At 41.2% G+C, this 24,238-nt stretch overlaps 2 protein-coding genes across 2 annotated transcripts; one reads left to right on the top strand and one right to left on the bottom strand.

Moving 5' to 3' along the window:
• Nucleotides 1–113: 113 nt before the first annotated feature.
• slc38a11 (solute carrier family 38 member 11) lies at nucleotides 114–6,695 on the bottom strand. Its single transcript, XM_088382704.1, is given in 11 exon segments — nucleotides 114–976; nucleotides 1,054–1,185; nucleotides 1,376–1,488; nucleotides 1,564–1,725; nucleotides 2,270–2,342; nucleotides 2,345–2,598; nucleotides 2,667–2,732; nucleotides 2,824–2,958; nucleotides 3,041–3,115; nucleotides 3,651–3,771; nucleotides 3,846–6,695. Coding segments are annotated over 11 exon segments (1,383 nt in total). The 5' UTR covers nucleotides 3,858–6,695; the 3' UTR covers nucleotides 114–736.
• Nucleotides 6,696–9,613: 2,918 nt separating this feature from the next.
• Nucleotides 9,614–23,547, top strand: LOC148394542 (sodium channel protein type 2 subunit alpha-like). Its single transcript, XM_088382682.1, has 23 exons — nucleotides 9,614–9,759; nucleotides 9,830–9,958; nucleotides 10,411–10,502; nucleotides 10,645–10,908; nucleotides 11,008–11,071; nucleotides 11,244–11,385; nucleotides 12,046–12,252; nucleotides 12,781–13,032; nucleotides 14,752–14,869; nucleotides 14,940–15,178; nucleotides 15,316–15,489; nucleotides 15,567–15,923; nucleotides 16,097–16,579; nucleotides 17,888–18,014; nucleotides 18,093–18,247; nucleotides 18,338–18,511; nucleotides 18,587–18,709; nucleotides 18,834–19,109; nucleotides 19,190–19,246; nucleotides 19,325–19,462; nucleotides 19,753–19,857; nucleotides 19,924–20,194; nucleotides 20,285–23,547. Exons 1-23 carry the CDS (start codon nucleotides 9,620–9,622, stop codon nucleotides 21,412–21,414), a joined length of 5,217 nt encoding a protein of 1,738 aa, XP_088238808.1. The 5' UTR covers nucleotides 9,614–9,619; the 3' UTR covers nucleotides 21,415–23,547.
• The last annotated feature ends 691 nt before the right edge of the window (nucleotides 23,548–24,238 follow it).

The raw sequence follows: 24,238 nt of genomic DNA, 5'->3' as shown, positions 1-24,238 counted from the left end.
CGAACGGGAATTCTTCTTTGCTGGTTTTCTTTTTATCAGCGCGTTAGTGTGTAAACAGTGACTCCTTGTGGTAGGTAGTGGGAACACAGCCATTCCCTCAATTTACGGAAAAATGCTTCAAACTTTTTTTTATTAAGTCGGTGAAATCCTCAATCTCTACTCGTGAACTTAATTTACATTTTTGATGTTGCAGTAGTTCTCAAACGTTTTACACAAAGTACCATGTTAAAAAAAACTTAGGCCCCCAAGCCCTTTCTGTTCAACAACAAATTCCAAAATAATTCAGTAGCTTAGTCGGGCCAAGTGGTCATCATGAAGACAAAAGTTGTATTCCTGAAGATTCACAGAAAGGCAGTGGACATTCTTAGAAATAGTAATAATAAATTATTTTATAAGTTATTGTTCGGCTCCTTGTTGGAGATCAGCAAGTTGTGCAAAGAGTACAGAGCCATCAAAATCTCAGTAACCCTGCCTGTTTGTGAGTGCTGAGTATTTTACAATAAAAAGATCTTCTATGCATACTACTAAACATAAATTAAAAAAAAGTATATGTACAGAAATAACGATGACCTTAACTGAATATACTTATAGTGTGAAACCCGGAACTGTTCACCTGAACAAAAAAGCTTGTACCATATTCTACTGTATGGTTCATTGTACCTTCTGCCATCTTGTGGATTTGAAGAAAACTGCTATGTAGTCCAAAACTACATTTCAGCGTCCTCCTAAGTTGCAGTCATACGGGCGCTTGAGTGCCAGAGAAATTGGCATCGGGGCAGTAGAACATCTCCACGCCATGTGAACAGTCTTGAGGGTTGAGGCCCGTCAGCGTCAATCCGGTTATCATGACAAACACCCCGAGAACAATCAACATGGCGGGGATCAAGTTTTCACTATGATACCAGCGTCCGGGGGAGAGTTTGAGGAAGCAAGCGGAGGGGATGATGAAGATCAGAGGGGTGGCACTCAGGGCACCCTGGTTGGCAGAGCGCAAAACAAATGAAACGAAATAGAAAATAAAATGCTTTATACATTATGGGAACTGTGACTTACACTCAACTCCAAAACGATTCCCAGACAGTCGTAGGCCAACGATACCGCTGTACACGCTGCAACTATGATCACCGTTACAGACATGTGTTCCACTTTTGAAAGCTCCCGACCAAAAATGGAACTTGAAACTACCTGAGAAGACGAGAGTGTGGATACCAAGGAGCTTTTTTTTACTACTAAGGTTCTGAGGTCAGCAAACTCGGGTCATTAGGTGAAGCCAAGAGTTGAAAACAAACATGGCGCATCAGCATTGTTGTGTTACGCTGCATGCAAGTGGAAAAAAATACTTTTAAAATGTTTGCTTTTCCTTTTTCCATCTTACCTCTCGAGTAACAAAACACTCCAGTGGAAACGTCATGATGATGCTGAGGCCAAAACAGAAGCGACCAAATGTTGCCAAGTTATCATTTCTGCAGTAGTTCTCAAATATGTCCCCTTGCCAAACGACGACAAAAAGCCATTCAGTGCGAGACGTGGAGGAAAAATCAACACGCTGACATTCACACATACCTTGCGTGTAGCCCGTAAAGGTGACATAACCTGCCAAGGCGAATGTGGCGCTGATTATTAACGACGAACCGACCGAAACGTGAGTGACCCGAGTCCAGTTGGTTAGCGTTGGCTTCTCCAAGGAGGCGTAGATTAAAAAGCTGTTGTGGTGACAGATGAAGGCTGAGGAACAGATAAAATCACAACTCCAACTTTATTGAAAACAGTTATTTAAACTTTCCACAGTGAAAAACAATCGAGGCCTCATGTGATCTTTGCTCTTATGGAGTGATATTCAACTGTATGTTGTTGACAATGTTTCCTTGGGGCAGCCACCGTAAATTTCAGGACAAAGAGGACCATTCCGGCCTTGACTCTCCTTCAAGGAATTTGGTTTTTTCTCCTCGCCGAAAGCAAATCCCCCTACTTAATGTTGGCGCATCAATGCATTTGTTTCATGGCTGTTATATCCCCCTCGAGACTTACTTTGCACTGAAAACACAATTGTAAATGGAAACTTCTGTGAGGGAACAAACTGCTTTTTGTCTCACGTGTCGTCGATTGCAATTTGCTATCGGCAAACAACAATTTTAGTGGTTGGAGTGTTTTTATCTCTTTTCAAAATATTTCATGATCTACTTATCAGGGCAATGAAGCAATTCTTTAAAAACTGCTGAAGAACATTCAAGATGGTTTTCAAGGAAAATGGGAGGGGGGGGGCACTCACCAAAAGACATGACGCCGACTGCTTGAATTGCGTTCCACTTTGCGAAAAGCCACGCGCCTTCCGTCGGGGGACTGAACGGGAAGCCAAAGTTGTGTTTAGTCGTGGTTGCGATATCAACAGTTCGTCAATGTAAACATCACACATTTGAGGTCCCAAGGTGGCTGCTCTGATGATTACAATGACGACGATGATTGCTGTCAGGATCATCGATAGGAAGGACACCTTGCCCAGTCTTTCGATATTTCGATAAAGTGAGAGAGGCAGCGTGCACAACACGGTGGACAGCACGATGACAAAATGACGATTGGCCAAGATGTGATCTGGACCAACTGTAGACAAAAGTTATTTTAGGTACTTTTTGATTTGAAACGGAGAAATGGGAATACTGGGAGTGTACCTCCAGGAATTCTCTGAAATACTTTGGTCAGTGTGTCTCCTGTTGTTATATTGTAGCTGATCATAGCTGGAAGGGGGAGAGAATTTAGGAGCCTTAACATGTGCAGATCACATTCACGTTCTACCAGACAAAGAAGATTCGGGTCAACATGACTTACCGATAAACGGATACAGGAACTGCAGAACTGATAAAACCAGGAATCCTGGAAAACCAAATGTGCTTTGGACCAGCGATTGATAGCTTGTTGTCCCGGACAGGTTGCCTCCTTTAATGAGTAGGATGATCGTGTAATCTGGTTAAAAAAACACACACAGACAAGTATGCAGTCACTGCTCTGATCCAAATGAAGAGCTGAAAATGATGCTTTTGCTCACCTGTGATAAAGGCAACAATGATGAGAAGCAAAAAGCCAAATGGAAGCCCTGCTTGGTTCAACGCGTACGGTAAACCTGGTATATCAAATATATTTGTTACAAAAAAATTCTTAGCAATTGGAAATAACATTAGGTCGACTAAATATAAACACAAACAAGACTTTGTGGTGTATTTTAATAGTTCTCTGCTGCCAGTGTTGATTCACATGCTTTTAGACTGATTTTCAAGGAATTGAATTACTGTGTCAGAAAAAAGCTAAATTTTTTAAGTTTGTAAAGTCATTTCAACCACAGAGGCATCTGACAATATTGTGTGCAGACATCAAATCTCAGTGCTGCCTTTAGCCTTAAACTGAGGTTGCCGAGATTGCGTGACACAGAAATTTAGTGTATTTTGGGGGATGGGGGGTGAAAGAGTTAAAACGGGGCCCAAACAGGCGCTGGTCATATGATCAGGAGCTTTTACGGCTACACAGCTTCAAAGTAATGCAAGCTTATTGACACACCAAGTTAGTAATATGTTAGTATTAAAAAAAGCCATCAAAGAAATAACCACTTAATCAGCAATGGATTTCAATGAACAAGTTGAGAAACATAAATTTAACCTTACCTATGACCCCAGAGCCGATGATGGAATTAACAAAATTAAAGCATGCTGATATCATGGAATATCTTCCTTCCCTTGTGCCCTTTTGTGAGGAAATTAAAGGGATTCCTTGTTCATTGCTTAACTGGAAAGTAAGAAAACAAAGCCGTGATTTAAGTCAGAAAGTAAGCTCGTGTTGTGTGTTGCATTTGGGATTACCTGCTGAGCCATTGGGAGCACCTGCTGGGCAGTGATGATGCTGTTGTTGCTTGCTTGAGTCGCTCCAGTAAGGAAATGTCACACTCATGCTGGGAAAACTTGCTTTCTAACGCCACTCAAGATTGGTGAAACGTCTCAGCAACGCCCCCAGCAGGTTGCGAGTGGAGTCAAACTGTTCAAGAGCAACAGGACGGCGCCTCCCAGCCGCTGCATTTTAAACTTTTACTGCACGCAATAAAATCTGGCATTAAATGATTAAAAATATAAGTGTATTGTAAGTTGGACTTGTTTTAGCTCAGAAAAGGGAAATAATTGGATCAATGCGAGGACTCATGGGACAAAGGGGAACTGTTTTCCAGCTAAGAGAATTATTATGTGAATGCTGAAAGGCTCAAGCATGCACAACAACATTCTGCTGTAACGGAAGGTTTTTGTTTTATCTAGTATACAGTCATTGAGTGATGTTTTTTTTTTTATTTTTTTTATTTTAAGTGCAATACATTTTCATTGGGTCAAGTTCGCAGCGTCAACGTTGTGTAACGTTCCTTAGGCTAACAAAATAATAAAACGACTTATAGGTTAAAAATAAAACCAAAATGTGTTGTATGAACACTCCCGCCCTGCTACAGTTTAATATTGGTGATGATGCTTGGAGAACTTTATATTTTTAGAGCTGCTACTTCAGAAAATGTTGGCGAATCGCAGTTCGAGGCAGTTGTTATCATTAGGTGTCACCACTAGATGGCGACATAACGACTAGTGGAGTCCTGAAGCGAAGCCCCTTCCCAAATAATAAAAGCGCCGCAAAAGCGCTCGACGTGCAACAAATGCCAAACTTTTTTTTGAGAGACTTTCGAGCCTCACATTCCTTCACTTGGTCACAATTCAGACCAAATTAGTACCCTTACTCCTACCGGTACATGATATTCTGATATTTTAAAATGATATTACTAGTACTAGTAACAATAAAATCATAACTTTTCCTTTGCTTGTGTAAATAATTTGATTTGCATTGACACATGACCAAATAATGATTGCAGTTTCACGCAGTGGATGCGAGGAGTCGTCCTGGTGTGTCTGCCCTCTTTTGGTACCAAGGAAGCTGAGAGGTTCACCACCAGTCAGACAGGCGCGTAGAGGGCGGATGAGAGGCTCTCTCTCTCTAGCGAGCTCGCCCTTTTCTAATAAGCTCTTTCCGCTTGGAAATCATTGGACGCAAGCGTACTACCTACCACTAAACCGGACTTATTTGTTTCTTTTAACAACTACTCTCCTCCTCTTTTTTTTTTGTGGCTCTCTGAAGTTCTAAACAGGACATTTTCTGGAGTGTCTCTTATCTGGAAATGATGGGAAACTAATGGTAAGCACAACTCTATCCTATCTATCTATCTATCTATCTATCTATCTATCTATCTATCTATCTATCTATCTATCTATCTATCTATCTATCTATCTATCTATCTATCTATCTATCTATCTATCTATCTATCTATCTATCTATCTAATTTTTATAAGTTTGTTTTAAATTGTATTATGTTTTTTATTGTTTTGCATTATCAGCTGTGTTTGAGAGATGGTCTTTCCTAAATTATGTTTTATGTCACTGTTTGCTTATTGCTTGGGGGGTGGGGGGGGTGACAGATGAGTCTCTCCTCTGAAAGGATTCGTGGCCAAGCATGAGCTATAGTGCAGTCATTAATGGGCATGGCGGCAGTTCTAGGGCCACACTCCAGCTCGCAGCACTTCCTGTTTGCATGGCTGTCAACAGCCTTATTAGATTGCCGTCAATTACAGCCTGTCCTGTTTGCTTTCGTGCCAGAGCCTAGACATCCGTGCGCGCCGTTGCGAAGCTGGCACGTCAAACATCTACACGTAGACAAGTGTGTGTTGGCGGTTCGTCGTCGCCAACGCCCTAAATGAGCCACCGCTTAATCGTGTTGTCTGCAAAGAGGCAAAGCATTGGTGGGCAGCACTTAAAACAAATCCCACAGGAGGTTACAAATTCAATACAGTGATCGCTCTGTACGGGCATTGTCATAAAAAGCAAATTATTTCATAGTTTCATAGATAAATATCAGCCTGACTGCCACCGTCAATGACAGAAAGTCATTTGTGCATTTATTTAATATTACTAGTAACACTAGTGGAGCTAGTATTTGATGCTGCCGTCCCTAATAAATTGAGTGGGGAATGTATACAGAATCAAACTACAATTTGTCTACCAATTTATATGTACAATCATCCTGTTAGTCTTGTAACATTCAAATTCATACTCTCTTGACGGCACACATTATCCCCGCCCCGAAAGATCCACTAACATTAATTTCATGTATCTAAATTGATGTGTGTTCCTTGTCAACAATAATTTGCCAGTGTTGACACAGGCAGAACGTCTCAGCAAAGTTTCACTTTTTTTTTTCCTTCACTCAAATTCATAACAGCAATTCAAAACGTCAGGTGTAGGACTGTACATTGCGCTCCAAGAAAAAGTTGAACGTACGTTTGGTCAAGTTGGTGATGCCGACAGGTTGCCGATAAAGCGGAGTGGCTCTATTTGAAGCTTCAAAGCGTCAGCGCGTATCTCAAGTGGAGTGTAATGAGTTGCTAGCGGACGAATGATGCATACGGCGACCCTGCCTGGTCAACATCCTGTCAAGGTTAATCCTGATTTTGATCATTTGAAATGTCAATATTTCAATTTTTTTTTTGTTTTTTAAACAATGTAATCCTTGACCATTTTACGAGGGAAAAAAAAGACTTTGCTATTGAGAAAATTCCACAATAACATACACAACACAATTCAAAACCCAAATACAAATTCAATTACCCCAGTCAGTGTTAAACACATACATACATATATATATATATATATATACATATATATGTATATATATATACATATATATACATATATATATATATATACATATATATATATATATATATATATATATATATATATACATATATATATATATATATATATATATATATATATATATATACACATGTATATATATATACATATATATATACTTATTCTCGCATCTCGCCCATTTGTGTCTTGTTCCAGTAGCCCATTTTTCATTGGAGCACTAGGGGCAGTAACCCCCAAACTGGAGGAGTGGCTGAAACAGATCCCAGGAAAAACATCTGACATCTCAGTCCAGAAAAGTGCAGTACTAGGAACAGCAAAGATACTGCGTAGAACCCTCAAGCTCCCAGGCCTCTGGTAGAGGACCCGAGCTTGAAGGGAAAACGAGACCACCCTCGGGGGGTGAGGAAAAGTTTTTTTTTTTTTTTTTTTATACGTGTATATATATATATATATATATATATATACGTGTGTATATATATATATACATATATATATAGACACTTCCTCAAATGAGTCATCACAAGTTAATATCCAGTTATTGAGAAAGTGCAATAGCTATTGCGAGTTTTCAACTCTCCCCTCCGCTGTTGCGATTATGTCACACGTGCTGTGGGCAACTTGATTGACCAGCTTTGTTTGTGATTGATTTCTTGCTTCGCAATGCAAAGTGTGGAAGTATACTATTACACTATTAAAACCAAAGGCAAAAGCTCTCAGTGGCAGAGCGCTGCAGTCTGAAGTGCATTCATATTTAATAGCGCAATGGGCTCCCTCACACATCACAGCAGTCAAGCCTATTAGCAGGATGAATCTGTTCATGCTGCTAAGGGAGGGAAATCTCACCTGCGATCCATCATTGTCATGTCAAATCTTAATTTTATCCACTGAGACGACGAGGGACATAATTAGGTCTAATTTTACCTCCCTTGGTAGGAATTTGGATGTGCCCTCTGGATCATGGCTTCTTAACACGATAGAAAGAACTGTAGGCAACTCTAGTTTGTTCAATGGATGATAATTACGTTCCTAATGAAATGTAGCCGGACTCTCGCGCACCAACTACTCTTTGACCGTAATGGGGACAAAATTCCAATCATGCGATTGGTATCTGTTTGAATGCCATGTTGGAGGTCAGAATGATAGGCTAGGCTTAAATGAAATGAATCAATGAACTAAAATAGCAATGAGTTTGCCGAGCATTCGTCTCAAGGCTAGTCAACTGTTAGCGTGGTGGGAGTTAGCAGTCTTCAGTCGATAAAGAATCTTACGTAAATGATGTATGAATGGACGGACTGTTATCATTCAGTAACAATTGGATTTGTATTTTGGCACAGAGAAAACACTCGCCTAAAAGCAAGATGAGTTTTAATTTGAGCCACTGAGAACTAGTGTATGCTAGTTCCATATATGCCATTTTGTAGGAGAGTGATTTAAAGTTTTATAGCTGCAGTTAAATCTGGGGATTTATATTTTGGTGATTTATATGACAATGTCTGGAGTTGGGCATGATTTGCCATGGCTACAGGGGAGAGAGAAGTGTGAGGCGGACTCATGAGAGTAGTGTCGGGTGAGTTGGCTGTGAGAGGTGTGACCACTTTAGCTGATTGCTCTCCGATTTTACTCGTGAGCTAGGGTGTTGGCCTCCAGTGTTGGGTTTGTGTCACAAAAAGAAAAGCTGTTTGTTGTCAACTTAAAGACTGGCGAGCCTGCAGTGACTTTTTTTGTCCTTTGGGTGTGAAACGGATGATCATATAAAATAATGGCTGCTAGCGATACGTCAGCGTGCTAGCAAAACAGCTACACAATGTTCTGAATACTTTTGACCAAAATTTAGGTTAATTTAACGCATCTTCCGAATATTTCATACATTTATAAATATACTTCGGTGAAACAAACATGGTGTTGCACTGACACGGCTAATGCGCGCTACATAATTTCTCAGTTTTCTATTAATCTTTGGATTTCACATTTTGGAACGTTTTTGCGGAATCCTGGTTACATCTGCGTGGCCATCTTAATAATAATAATAAATTTTATTTATAAGCTTATTTATTTATTAAAGCCTTTGGTGGTTGGAATATATAGATACATAGAACAAAGTAAAGTTCTTCTGCTTAAAACCAATAATAACATTTCTCTGTGCAGGCCTTTTTCATGCGGGAGGCTAGCTGTGCGCTCTGAAGGTGCAGAATGAAAAGATGGCGCTGCTTGTACCGCCAGGACCAGACAGTTTCCGCCGCTTTAGTCGCAATTCCCTCGAGGCCATCGAGAAGCGGATCGCAGAGGAAAACGCCAAAAAAACAAAGGGAGATAAGAGAAAACGCAACGAAGAGGATGAACCCAAGCCTAGTCGCGACTTGGAAGCGGGGAAGTCTGTCCCCCTGGTGTACGGGGAGGTCCCAAAAGGATTGGTCTCCACACCGGTGGAAGACCTGGACCTCTTCTACAGTAATCAAAAAGTAGGTTTGTTCAAGCAACAGACTTAATTGATCATATGACCCGATGGGTTTTTCTTTGGGGTGGATGGAGTGAAGAAGAGTTGTCAGATCTTGACAAAATGACAATAAAACACAAGATGTGAATCAGCAGTCTCCAAAATGTGATTAGCGATTTGTTGAGTGTTCAATGAACCGCAGTGCCGAGTGCTCGTAAATTTGCTGTAAAGTGCTGATATGATTGGTCGACTGTCTTATTGTTTCCCAGACGTTCATTGTAATAAACAAAGGAAATTTCATCTTCCGGTTCAACGCTGCTCCAGCTTTGTACCTCCTCAGCCCCTTCAACCCCCTTAGAAGAATATCTATTTGGATTTTGGTCCACTCATATCCTTTTTGAAATGATTAGGCCACATGTCTACGATACCTCGGTACAAAATGTTGTGTAACTTGAGTGCCGCATGCGCAGTGTTGACTCTACAAATTGCTTTTCCTTGACACCTTTGTGCACATTGTTCAGCTTGGTGATCATGTGCACTATCATCACCAACTGTGTATTCATGACACTGAGTCGGCCACCTGACTGGGCCAAGAATGTCGAGTATGTTTTTTCTCTGGTTACAAGTTAAATCTAATTGAATAAGATGCTGATAGTGTTTTTTGCCCAACAGATACACATTTACTGCAATCTACACATTTGAATCTCTCGTTAAAATTTTAGCCCGAGGGTTCTGCATAGGGAAGTTCACCTTTCTTAGAGATCCGTGGAACTGGCTGGACTTCTCTGTCATTGTCATGGCGTGAGTAGTTTCACACACAAATGCATGTACAGTTTGTCGAAGTGAACTTGGCTTCTCAATGGCCGCAATCTCACTTGCCATAAACATCGAGCCCAAACTGTCAGATCCAAAGGTGTTAGATAATCGGGGATCTTTAAAACTGGGCCTAGTGACGCACTTGTCCTCACCGGAATGAGACACTCCTCCCCACTATATAAGAACAATTGTGACATGCAGTTAGCTAGCAAGCTAGCTAGCTCGCCAGCTATGCCTATACAGCAAAAATGTTGCATGGCCATTTTTGAGCATCTGACCTTGTCTTTTTTCAAATTTGGCAGCGTTTTTAACACGATCTCTGTATCAATTTTACAAGACACATTTATTTTTAGAAACGTTAAAGGGCCTTTAATACTGATTACATGTTGTTGTACTCACTGTCCATTCTCAGTTTTTAATTCTAAGTTTCCCTGCAGGTATGTCACCGAGTTTGTAAACCTTGGCAGTTTCTCCGCTCTTCGCACGTTTAGAGTGCTGAGAGCTTTAAAAGCAATTTCTGTGATCCCAGGTATGCTGTAGAGACACATTACCTGCATGATCATTTACGCGCCAAAATCTGAGTGAATCGTTTACTATCACTGTTTAAACTGAACTGCTCATTTTGCTACCTACTTTTTAAAATCACAGTAAAATTTCGCTGTGTTTGGTAGGATTGAAGACAATCGTCGGTGCGCTGTTCCAATCAGTAAAGAAGCTCGCTGATGTGATGATCCTCACGGTCTTCTGCTTGAGCGTCTTTGCCCTCATAGGGTTACAACTATTTATGGGTCATTTAAAGCAGAAATGCGTCTTTATACCAGTACACAATAATTCCGCCATCAATGGCACATTTTCAAATGGGACCTACATGAACATAACAGATCACAGTACCAAAGAAAACGCTTTCAACTGGACTGAGTATTCACTTGATAATGGTGAGTATTTGAAAAAAAACTATGATCCATATTTTGTGGCTTGACTATGTGTGACATATTTTAATCAACTGCAACCACTACAATTATTGTCTCCCCCAGAAAATTACTATTACCTCCCAGGCAAACGGGATCCGTTGCTTTGTGGAAATGGCAGCGAGGCTGGGTAAGTAGATAACAAAGTCAAATAAATATTAACGAAGATATCGAAACGGATTAATGCCATTTCTATACATTTCAATGGGGAGAGACGATTTGAAATACAAGTGTTTTAAGTTTGCCGCATTTTGGTACGAGGTACAATATGTGTGATACCGTTTCTTGTCTTTTTGATGCAGGCAGTGTCCAGAAGGGTTTTCGTGCATCAAAGTGGGAAAGAACCCAGACTACGGTTACACCAGCTTTGACTCATTTGGATGGGCATTCCTTTCTCTCTTTAGACTCATGACTCAGGATTTTTGGGAAAATCTGTACCAGCAGGTAATATGTGTAATGTTTGATAATCACACCAAAACCTTTGATTTAATCTAATTTTATAGGCAAGCGATAGCACAAAAAAGCCCCGCGTTGAATCGTTCAGTAAAATACTCTCAATATAACAAATAAGTTTAGCCTTTTTCAGTGCAACTCTGATTTGATCCAACCCAACACTTAACCTTTTGAGTGAAGGATTTTATATTGAAAATAATTTGATTTCAGTTGGCGATTAATTCCAAAACCTCTTCCAGGGAAGACTGACTACTCAAATGAACAATGTATTGCTTCATTCTTAATGTTCATAGGTTAACGGATGAGCGGCATATGTTTTGTCTGCTTGTCTACATACAACAACACGGTTGGCTTGTGCCAAAAGCTTCTCACATTACAATATTTGGAAACCTTCATTTTGAAAAGGTTGTTCAAACAAAGCTCAGGTTTGCCTTAACCAGAATGAATACAGAGCCGTGACTCAGACAAACGGTTGTGTATAATGGCTTCTGTTAACATTGAAAAATCGGCAATAATTGTCTTTTGTTATGAATCAGCGTGGTCATGAAATTGTGCAGATCCACTCAGTGATTCCAGCGAATAAAATGGATGGCAATTCACTCATAATTCATAGAAACTGCAAATATGACGTCATTTCTTTGTTCCCAATAGACATTACGAGCATCTGGAAAGCCCTACATGGTGTTTTTTGTTCTGGTCATATTCCTTGGCTCCTTCTACTTAATTAACCTGATCTTGGCCGTGGTTGCTATGGCGTACGAGGAACAGAGCCAGGCCACCATTAAGGAGGCTCAGGAGAAGGAGGAGGAGTTTCAGGCCATGCTGGAACAAGTCAAACGACAGCAAGAAGATGCTCAGGTGGGTCATCCTGGTGATCCTGAAAGGGGGATCCTTCCATCTGTGGTCCCTTCTCAAGGTTTCTCATTTTCCCCTGGTAGGGTTTTTTTGAGTTTTTCCTTGCCCTTTTGGGAGCTTAAGATCAGGGGATGCTTTGAGAATAATTGTCAATTTTTGTCTATGTGAAGCCCTTTGAGACTGTTTGTGATTTAGGGCTATACAAATAAACTTGACTTGACTTGACTTGATTTGTCAGCTACCTGGAGTAATGAAAACCCCATTTTACGAGTTTTACAAGCTTTGTTTGTTTTTTGATTTTTGCGTTTCGAGTCAAAAGAAGTGAAAATGTCCCATACAAAAGTCGGCCCGTTAAAGACGATTGCCATTTGTACTATGTTGATTTGGTGTCATCTTGTTAAAGGCCATCGATCTATTCATGTTAAATGTCATAACATATAATCCAATAACACAGATGCGTTATTGTGTTACCAGAGATAAAATTGTCTACGTCAAATGCGCTTTTTGTAAATCTGACATTTCCCTCTCCAGGCCACAGCGGTGGTGTCCGCAGAGCACGGCGAGGTCAGCGACCCCGCCGGTGGCATGATGGAGAGTTCCTCGGAAACCTCCAAGCTGAGCTCCAAAAGTGCCAAAGAGCGAAGCAACAGGCGAAGAAAAAGAAAGGACGAGAGCAAGATCTCGAAGTCCGAGTCTCAGGAGAGTATTAAGAAGGCCCGATGTCGCTTCTCTATGGAGCCCAATGTGCTCAACTATGACATGAAGTGCTCATCAGCTCACCAGGTTCAGTACCATTTGACAGCTCATCTGTCCGTGGTGTTCTGTGTCTTGGCTTAACAATGTAATGACGCTCTGAGGGCCTGATTTACTGGCGCGCCCAGAATTTGGTTTGTTTCCTGACGCTCAAAATGCTTGTGGTGCTCTTCCAAATTTTCATGATGAAAACCATCAAAGCCACTTTTTGATATCTTAGTAAATCAGGTCCTAAATGTTTAGATTTTTTTTAAAAAAAAGGCTGTTATTTGAAGGCAGTGGGTTCACCCGAGTTACCATGGCAACACCTCATATTGTCCATCCGTTCATCTCAAATACAGCGGAACCTAAGAAGTCGAATGTAATTTCGAATTAAACCAACAAAAAAAGTTTTTTTTAAATGCACGAGTTCCATCATTTTATATTGGAACGTGTTTTGGAATACAAGATCCGCGGCATCGACCTCGGCGGTTCCACTGTATGTATCAAATTAATTACATGAGACTTATAAGTTGTTACGCCTTGCATGTCCAAGCTGACATTATCTTCTTGATTCAGAAATCCATGCTGTTATTTTCATTGAAAACCAAGCCTGAAAAATCCGCTTCTTTACGTGCTTGTGGCGCATTGTCATCATCATCAAAATCTTCTTCTCAACTCTCGTCATTGCTGATGATGTCACCAAGATGCTATTTTTTTCATTTGGCTTTCCTTGAAATGCTTTTGACCATTAGCGCCAGCGTCAATAGCAGTTGCTTCCTTCCTCCTCATACTTATCATCCTCGTGGTTTTCAGTCATGGCAAATATGGCTTTTAATTTGCGCATTGGTCATCATCCTTATCATCTCGCCACTCTTCATCGCCCCTTTAATGTCATCAGCTCATATGATAGTCCTAAAGCTGTTTCTTCTTCACACTCCCCGTGTATTCGTCCTTGCTACTGAAGAATATCTTTCTCTCTTAGTCCTTTCTGAGTATTCACGGACCCCCATTCTCATCCAGACGGAACAGCAGGACCAGCCTTTTCAGTTTCCAAAGCCAATCACAAGATATCGGCTCAGAAAATGAGTTTGCAGATGATGAGAACAGCATTTTTGAGGACAACCGGAGTCGAAGAACTTCTTTGTTTTTCACCCGGAGGTGTGACCGCCACGGCAGCAGTATCAGCCAGTCCAGCTTCTTGCCACATCCGGTGCTTTCACCCTGCAGGATGAAGCAGAGCACTGTAGACTGCAACGGAGTAGTGTCCTTAATGGCTGTCGATTCAATCCCGTTATCACCTATGGGGCTCTTTCGTCCTAAACTCGTAGATAGGACCTCCAATAGAGACAAAGTAAGAAAGGGTTGTCCCGTCTCGTTTCACCTCAGTAGTAATCCTTTGCTGACGATCTTGTAAAGCATGCAAAGCTAAACCGGTCCGATGGTGGTTTTTCATAACAATCCCGAGATACCTAAACGAGGACTATAAAAGATGATCGGACGCCTTATTTCGTGCAGTACGGTCCAGTTCAGTTCAGTTATTTTCTGGTATTTCCACTTCAGGGTGGTCCAAAATATCCAACCTGAACTGACCTGATTCAGTACTCATTTGTTTGCTATCCCAAATACCCAACACTGAACTGAACTGTAAGGCTCTTGAGAAAGTAATCATAACCTTTGGAATGGATAAATGATCCCTCACAATGTTGAAATGTTTAGTATTTCTCATTGACACTCTCGGCATTTACAAAAGTGTTTCTCTCCCTCCAGGCTGACACCACGGACACTGATGGGGGAACCAACCAGGAATGTACCGACTTTCCCGAGGACCCAGGGGTCAGGGACAGAACTTTTAGCGTAGCCAGTGTCATAACCAGCACAATGGAAGGTAGGTTCGATGTTTGTGTCCAGTTTTCATCCCTCAAATGTTGACCAGCAGTATTCCGATCTTGCAACAGAGCTTGAGGAATCGAGACAGAAGTGTCCCCCCTGCTGGTATAGTTTTGCAAACACTTTCCTCATCTGGGAATGTTGTCCAGTTTGGCTCAAGATCAAGAAGGTGGTCAAAATCATTGTGATGGATCCTTTTACGGATTTAGCAATCACTATCTGCATTGTACTCAACACCTTATTTATGGCCATGGAGCACTACCCAATGACTAAAGACTTCGCCAAGACACTGAGTGTGGGCAATATGGTGAGTTCAAGACTCTGTAAAGAGATTTTTTTATTTGGATTTAGAAATATCATATCTGTGGAGAGGGACCTAAATGTTTGTCCATTTACAAATTAGCGACTGTGTTTATGATGAGAGGGTATTTCTGTTTCTTCAAGGTATTCACTGGCATCTTCACAGCTGAAATGGTCTTCAAAATCATCGCTATGGATCCCTACTATTACTTTCAGGAAGGATGGAACATTTTCGATGGGATCATTGTCAGTTTAAGTTTAATGGAGCTCGGGTTGTCCAATGTTGTTGGAATGTCTGTCTTGAGATCATTCCGATTGGTAGGTTTCAACTCGTATAACAATCTGTGAGCAAAGTTGAAGTCTTCTTAAATTCATGCCTTTTTTCCTTTTGACAGCTGCGAGTGTTCAAGTTGGCCAAGTCATGGCCGACTCTCAACACCCTTATCAAAATCATTGGCAACTCTGTGGGGGCTTTGGGAAACTTGACACTAGTGCTGGCCATTATCGTCTTCATCTTTGCTGTAGTGGGCATGCAGCTATTTGGGAAAAGCTACAAGGATTGTGTGTGTAAAATCTCCAGCGACTGCACCCTGCCCCGCTGGCACATGAGCGACTTTTTCCATTCATTCCTCATTGTGTTCCGAGTGCTTTGTGGAGAGTGGATAGAGACCATGTGGGACTGCATGGAGGTGGCTGGACCAACCATGTGCATCATTGTCTATATGATGGTCATGGTTATTGGAAACCTTGTGGTACATTTTCATCTCTTGTGGTCAATTCATAACGCCGAGTCATCCAAATCTATCGGTCAAGCTAATTGATGCAAACGATTGATCTTTAGAATGACATGTTTTGTACGCAAAGCTTTTACAGTCTTACGATAATTATAGACGTTGATCTTCCTGGTCTTTTTATGATCCGCTAGGTGCTCAACCTGTTCCTGGCCTTGCTACTGAGTTCATTCAGTGCGGACAACCTGGCTGCCACCGAGGACGACAGCGACACAAACAATTTGCAGATCGCCATTGCACGGATCCATAAAGGCATCGCCTTTGTCAAATCCCTACTTCAGAGCACTTGTCACAGCGTCTGTATGGGGAATAACGGGCAAACCCAGGGAGAGGACAAATCATCCCTAGACGATTTTCATAAAACTTCAGGACCCAACGGCGTCCCCAACCATACCATTAAGGAGCTACCGAGGAATGGAAATGGCGATGTGACTGGAGTGGACAAAAGTGGGGACAAATACATTGTATGCAGCAAGACTGATGATTCCATTATGTCTTTCATCAACAACCCCAGTCTGACTCTCCATGTTCCCATTGCGGTGGGAGAGTCTGACTTTGAAAACCTCAACACTGAGGACTTCAGCAGTGTCTCATCCGACCCAGCGGGATGCCGTGTGGTAAGGATGCTCTTCAAATTTCTGCCTGAATTTTTTTCCCCCGTCACTAAGCAGCTGAACATTTTGGCATCTTCGTTTTTAAATGGGCTGAAGACGATTATTCATGTAACAATTCTTCTGCTCATTCTTTCCCCTGTCCCACGACCTCGTCATTTGTTACCCTTACTATTAATTGTTATTATTCAGTTGAGCTCAGCCGTGAGCTTGTGACACACAGGAAGCCTCCCCCCCAAATGGCGCCAGTGCACCTCGGAGAAATAATGTCTTGTCATTGGGTAATTTGTTCTCCCTCACAGGAGCGCTAGATAGTTTTTTCTATGAGCACATGCTATATTGTGGTAGTGTTCGGAATGGGAAATACTAGGAAACAAATTATTATTTGTTAATATTTTCTCCTCGCTTCCTGATGCGCTGTGGCTTTAATACTTTCAATGGGGAGTTTTATGTTACATATAAAGTAGAATAACATGAATCCCTTGCTATTCATTTGTGCACAAATTTATCACAAATAATTGACAGATTTCAAGTGTACATTTAAAGCTTAATTGGTGGCACAAAGACATTAACTTTAGTGCTGCAAGCATATCACAGTTACATGCTTACATCATTCCCCGCACTGCATTAGCCAGTCCCAGGACAGTGGAGGGCTCGTCCAGTATTTACCAGGAAACCTTTCAGGCTCCAACTCTTAGCAGACACACCCTGTGAAAAGGCTGGGAGAGAGAGCAACGCTGCCTGGATACATGCGTCGACATTATTACCACGAGGAAATGTTGGATTGGATTTAATGCTAATGCCGACATACTATTGAAGCTTTGGTATTAAATCTGCGATATATTTTGTATTATGGATGTCGTTAACCGTCGTGTACAACTGCACTGTCATGAATTATCATTATTATTATTATGAGAATTATTGGGACATCTTGCTATTACACAGAAGGGTGTCTTTCTCTCAAAAGTTAACTTAAACTTCTGCACAAGCATAAAGTTGACCTCGGTAAGATGAATAATTAAGATTCAGGGGGAAATATAAGGTGGAGTCCAAGGGCTGATTGATTATTTAATTGATTAGGAAGTGTGTTCGGATACTTTTGCCTCGATAGTTTGCCCGGGTCTTCAGCATAAATGTTTAATGATTTATATATGCTTATGTTTACTGTAAGCACATTCTGTGGTGTTCCGCAGGCTCCTGAAGGTGTTTCATTATTGGTAGAAGGCAGCAAAAAAAATAATTTTTTGAAGGGCAAGGATTATGTATGTATCAACATCTGGAATTTATTGTGCTTTTTCGGTTTCATTGATTTAGACCATCGATGATGATGGCCAAGTCAGCACCTCTGAGGGCAGCACGGTGGACTTGGGGGAAAAAGACGGAGAGTCTCTAGATTATGAATTAGAGGAATCTATGGAACCAGATGCCTGCTTTCCTGACGGTGAGCATCAGTCCAAACATGAGCACAACTGATCATTAAGGTCAATTAAAGTCATGCTTGTCAATTGTTCCTTTTCAGTTTGTGTGCAGAGGTTCCAGTGTTGCCAAGTTAATGTTGAGGTGGGCTGGTGGAAAATATGGTGGACTATCAGAAAGACCTGTTTCCGAATAGTGGAGCACAACTGGTTCGAGAGCTTCATCATTTTCATGATCCTGCTTAGTAGTGGCGCTTTAGTAAGTCTCTAATGACCTTAGAGAGTTTGCTCGCAACGTCAACACCTTGGATCAAAGTGTAAAGGTTCGTACTGTTTTGTTCATAAACAGGCTTTTGAAGATGTCTACATTGAAACCAGGAAGAGCATAAAAGCAATGTTGGAGTATGCAGACAAAATGTTCACCTACATCTTCATCTTGGAGATGTTACTGAAGTGGGTGGCCTACGGCTATGCTAAGTATTTCACAAATGCCTGGTGTTGGCTCGACTTCCTCATTGTTGCTGTAAGTTGCACTTGGACTCCATTCAGGCATTGATTGAGGTGACTGCCAGCATCTTTTTGTCATTTTGTGATCTAGGTTTCACTGGTCAGTCTAGTAGCCAACACTATGGGATATGCTGAACTTGGGGCCATAAAGTCTCTGAGAACCTTGCGAGCTCTGAGGCCCTTGAGAGCCCTTTCGAGGTTCGAGGGGATGAGGGTGAGAGACCTTTGATAGTTTATAATCAGTTTGACTTTTTTTTGCATGAGGAAGATATTCGCTCGCTAATGTTCATTTATTTTGTTGGACTATATGCTGTATATATTTTGGGGTTTTGATGCAGGTGGTTGTCAATGCACTGCTGGGGGCAATTCCTTCCATCTTCAACGTACTGTTGGTGTGCCTCATCTTCTGGCTCATCTTCAGCATCATGGGTGTGAATTTATTTGCGGGAAAGTACTACCACTGTGTCAACAAAACCACAGATGAGCGTTTCCCGCCCAGTGAGGTGAAGAACATGACACAATGTTTGGCCTTGGGGAAGGATGCTGCTCGTTGGAAGAATATTAAAATCAACTTTGACAATGTGGGACTGGGGTATCTTGCCCTGCTGCAAGTGGTAAGTGACATCTACATCCGATTAATCCGTCTGTTAAAATATGCTTGATTTTAAGTGGCTGATTTGGAATATGTACAAAGGCTACGTTTAAGGGCTGGATGGACATCATGTATGCTGCGGTGGACTCTCCAAGCAAGGTGATGACACTTTACATTTAGCTTTTCCACTAGATTCTGTCGGGACCCAAAATAATATCTAATCTTGTACTATTCTAGCATGAAGAACAGCCAGATTATGAGATCAACCTCAAGATGTATCTGTATTTTGTTGTTTTCATCATATTCGGCGCCTTCTTCACACTCAACCTCTTCATCGGTGTCATCATTGACAATTTCAACCAGCAAAAGAGAAAGATAAGTATTTTGTATTGTAAGCAAGTACTGTATATTATTTTGACTTTGAATGGAACCTCTAAGGACAAACACAATCTATCCGCAACTGTGTTTGATTTACGAGATATGCAGAGGCTCAAGCAAGCTAATTGGATTGCAATTTTTTAGTGGAAGGCGTATTTTTGGTCACTCTCGAAATAGTATGTCTGATGTGGTATTTGACTTTAGTATTTGCACGGAAATCTGTTACTTTTACGTTCAATAAGTATTCGCTTTGCAGTGATTTAACATACCTCACATTCCCTCTATACTTTGGAGGCCAAGACATCTTCATGACTGAAGAACAGAAGAAATACTACAATGCCATGAAAAAGCTGGGCTCCAAGAAACCACAAAAACCTATTCCAAGACCATCAGTATGTAGCTTTCAAATCTCATCCCCCTTCTAAATTTTTGTATTCACCGTCTGTGTTCCATTTCAGAACAAGATTCAAGCCTATATATTTGACATCACCACAAAACAAGCATTTGATGTGGTAATCATGGTTCTCATATGGCTAAACATGGTGGCCATGATGGTGGAAACCGATGACCAGTCGGATAAAAAGAAAGAAATTCTCAGCTGGATCAACGGAGTGTTCATTTGCGTCTTCACGGGCGAATGTTTGATGAAGATGATCGCACTCCGCCAGTACTTTTTCACCAACGGTTGGAATGTGTTTGATTTCATCGTCGTCGTTCTCTCAATTATCGGTACGATTCATCGTCATTGGAATTCTTGTGCATCCTAGCGAGTCAATAAGGTTTTCTGTTCAACTAACAAATGTTTCCTTACACCTTCAGGTATGTCTCTCTCTGAGCTGATTGAGAAATATTTTGTGTCACCAACTTTGTTCAGAGTCATCCGGCTGGCTCGAATCGGACGCGTCCTCCGCCTTATTAAAAGTGCCAAAGGAATCCGCACCCTTTTGTTTGCCTTGATGATGTCACTTCCTGCCTTGTTCAACATTGGTCTCCTGCTTTTTTTGGTGATGTTTATCTACGCCATCTTTGGCATGTCAAACTTTGCCTACGTGAAGAAGGAATCGGGCATCGACGACCTTTTCAACTTTGAGACATTTGGCAACAGCATGATCTGCCTGTTCCAGATCACCACCTCGGCCGGGTGGGACGGCCTCCTGGCTCCCATTCTCAACAAATACGAAGACGACTGCGACAGTACCATGGAGCATCCCGGCAGCGCTGTCAAAGGTGACTGCGGCACTCCTTCGGTCGGCATCGCTTTCTTTGTGAGCTACATCATCATCTGCTTCCTTATTGTGATAAACATGTACATTGCGGTCATCCTGGAAAACTTTGGCGTAGCCACGGAGGAGAGTGCCGACCCTCTGAGCGAGGACGATTTTGAAATGTTTTATGAGGTTTGGGAAAAGTTTGATCCGAGCGCAACCCAGTTCATGGAGTACGACAAGTTGTCGGAATTTGCCGATGCTTTGGACCCGCCGTTACGCATAGCCAAGCCAAATAAGATCGAACTCATCTCGATGGATCTTCCCATGGTGAGCGGCGAACGCATCCACTGCCTGGACATTCTCTTCGCTTTCACTAAACGGGTTCTGGGTGAGGGTGGGGAGATGGACATACTAAGGGCGCAAATGGAAGAAAGATTCATGGCCTCCAATCCTTCCAAATTGTCCTACGAACCTATCACGACCACCCTTCGCCGCAGGCAGGAGGACACGTCGGCCACGGTCATCCAGAGAGCATTCAGAGAGCATTTGCGGAGACACGCCGCTGCCAAAATCTTGGCGGGAGCCAAAGACGACATTCCAAAGGATGAAAAGCCAGTCGACAAAGAAGACCCCGTCACGGACAAACTCAATGAAGTTTGTAGCTCAGACATAAAGGAACCTTCAACCTATCAACCGTCTGAAAACGACAATGGCAAAGACGGCACGGAGCACGATTCATAAGAATGTCGGAGATGCCGCAAAGACATTGTAAGTAATGACAAAATGTTTACAGTGGCATTGGACTCCTTCTCAAAGTATGGATTATCTATGCCAAACTGACTTTTTCGCTCATGAGCCGAAAGGTTGGTGCCTAAAAGGGAAACGTGGCTCATTCAGGCAGCAGTGAAACTATTTTCTAGAAGCGAGACTGGTGAGAAAGGACGGGCAACATTTGTCAAGTGTTCGGAAAAAACGCAGTAGTTCATGCTTTACTTTCTCTTGCAGCTAGCTCTGCTACACAGTGTCTTGGATTATTATAACTATATCACTGACTGGTGAATTGTTTTGCCAACTTATTTTAAAAGCGAAGAAATTCTTTTTGAATCTGTCGATTGCCTTTTCATACGCTTTGTTTTTTTTACTTTTGAAATGTGCTGTTTGTTCATGATTGCTTTCACGCTAGCTGTGTCTAGAATACTTGAAAAAGAAAAAAAAAAAAAGAACACGTCAGACTTGCTGCAGCCAATGTGGATTCACATGAATGTATTTCCCCAATTATGCATGTGGTGTGGAGGATATTTTCATCAGCTGCTTGCTTCGTGATGCGAAGCAAATAATCATGACATGGCCGGTTTATTAAATACAGTGCTACATCCAAAGTTGACGATCCATTCTGTCACTTTGGTTGACCTCCGAGTCAACAATTTTCCATACCATTTACTATCCAGCGAATACCATCGGTGCAAAAATTGCATTAACTGTACAGGTGATATTTTTTAAATTTGTGATACAAGCCTGAAGGGAACTACAGTATATAATAAACTATTCACTTTAGCACTTGCAAATTTTCATTCTGAGTTAGCTGACTTTGGATCTTCCACTGTATCTTCCATGTTAACAGATACATCAACTCAAACCAGTGATTCCCAAAATTCTTTGAGCCAAGGCACATATTTTACAGTAGAAAAAAAAATCTCACAGTAAACTGCCAAAAATTGTCCTTCTGCCTTCTAGTGTAAGAGCATTTAATTGTTCTTCCTGTCACTAGACAAAGATATATTATTTGTAGTAACTAAAGCCAAACATTTGGACCAACCAAGTGCAATTAGACAATTTCCTGTGGCAAACATAGTTGGGAATCACTGCCAGCTAAAGTTTAAACAAGTCCATCACGTTGACCTGTCAAGTGTCAGATCAGTCACACTTGGCCTGTAAAACTTTGCACATTCACTTTTGTTGCATCATCATCGCGGTTATCTCAGGTCACTGTGTTTTCCGGTGTACCATTTTCCATAATGCTGATTACATGGAACCCGTATCCTGAAATAACTGAGAATAGACTCCAGGCAGACTGATTATCAGTAATATTGTTTCAGTTGGGGCGTCGGTGTCACTAGTCAGTTCTCAAACGTGTTACGAAAGCCTAGGACAGGTCCTCCCTTCATGTCTTACAGTTTGTTTTAAGTTGTAGCTAATACATCAACAGGCATATTATTTAATGACTACAAAGTTGTGGATTCAGCATAATATTGGTTACTTAGGATATAAAGCTAAATAGTCTGTTTTATTGAGGCAGTCTGAGATTTGAATAGCCAGCAGAAGCTGTGAATTGCAAAATGCTCAAGCCATTAAAAAGGTCACTACTTTTACTTTTACGGTTAATAGCAGCTGCTTCTTTTTTTCCATTTAATTTAAGCCTGTGTGTCATAAATATTTGTGTCTGACATTTAAATGGATTTTTGTTTTGCCTCACAATATTTATCACGATTTATATCAAAATTAGATGGTTGCGGGAAGTCTTTCTTTGAAATGATTGTACAAGTCGTCACAAATTCAGCGTGACCTCCTACTTGTGTTTACATTTTCTTGTGACATTTTTGACATTGGCTTGGTTTTCCCATATAGCAAAATACATCTACTGTTCCATGTTATGAGAGCATCATTACATGAATGTGAATATGTTTTGCATGTCATTCAAACATTCAATACATACATTGTTTTGATCATGATGACAAAAGCGTTGAATGACATACTCAAATATCTCCCGTCATTAATATGCATAATGCTTGTAGTGTATAACGATACTGCATGCAAAACACTGCTATAACCCATTTCAGTGAAAAGCCAAAAGAATAAAGACGACATGTACCTCAAGTATGTCTAATACATTTATTTTCTCGTTTAATGATAATTATTTTATCTATGATGTCTCCTGGGTGTGTACGATTTTCAGATAAAAATAAACTCAGACTTAATGAGTTGCAGCTCCCCCCTCCAAAAGGTTATTGTGTTTTTTAAATATGGAAAAATAGCACCCTATAATATTGTACTTTTTTGTCTCTCATAAAGACGAAAACTGTCATTATCTGTGTCTGCACTACTCCAGCTATGGGGTAGCCATCAAGTGTTGTGTCTCTATTATCAAATTTATCACATTTCTGACATTATTTTTCCTCCTCAAAGCTATCATGTATTATGTTTCAACTAATCTCTGTCGAACGACCTCTATTCTGGTTTGTGAGTGTGCTCTGTGGCTTTTGCCGGAAACAATTAGGATCTTAAGTGGGTGGAGTATTTTATTAATAATTTATAATAGTCCAAATATTTATTATAGCCCGACAGCCATTTTACTGCTTGTGACAGCTAAACCCGGAGTACAAACAAAACAATGGTGACCAGCTATTGACTGTTTCAACCGCCACGTCTCACATGGACGATTGTTAGAGGGGCGGGGCATAGACTGACTGCAGAAGGAAGCCTCCTTCGCGATTAGCTACTGCTGTGACCCAGAGCTATATCTAGAAATCGGCCTGCTGCATGCTATATTAGACTATTTGTTCAGAAT

This window comes from Syngnathus floridae, chromosome 8 (genome assembly GCF_059516105.1).
Source record: "Syngnathus floridae isolate MCC-2025c chromosome 8, RoL_Sflo_1.0, whole genome shotgun sequence".
NCBI lineage: Eukaryota > Metazoa > Chordata > Actinopteri > Syngnathiformes > Syngnathidae > Syngnathus > Syngnathus floridae.
The sequence above is the reverse complement of the archived record's forward strand: the minus strand, read 5'-3'. Positions and strand labels throughout refer to the sequence as shown.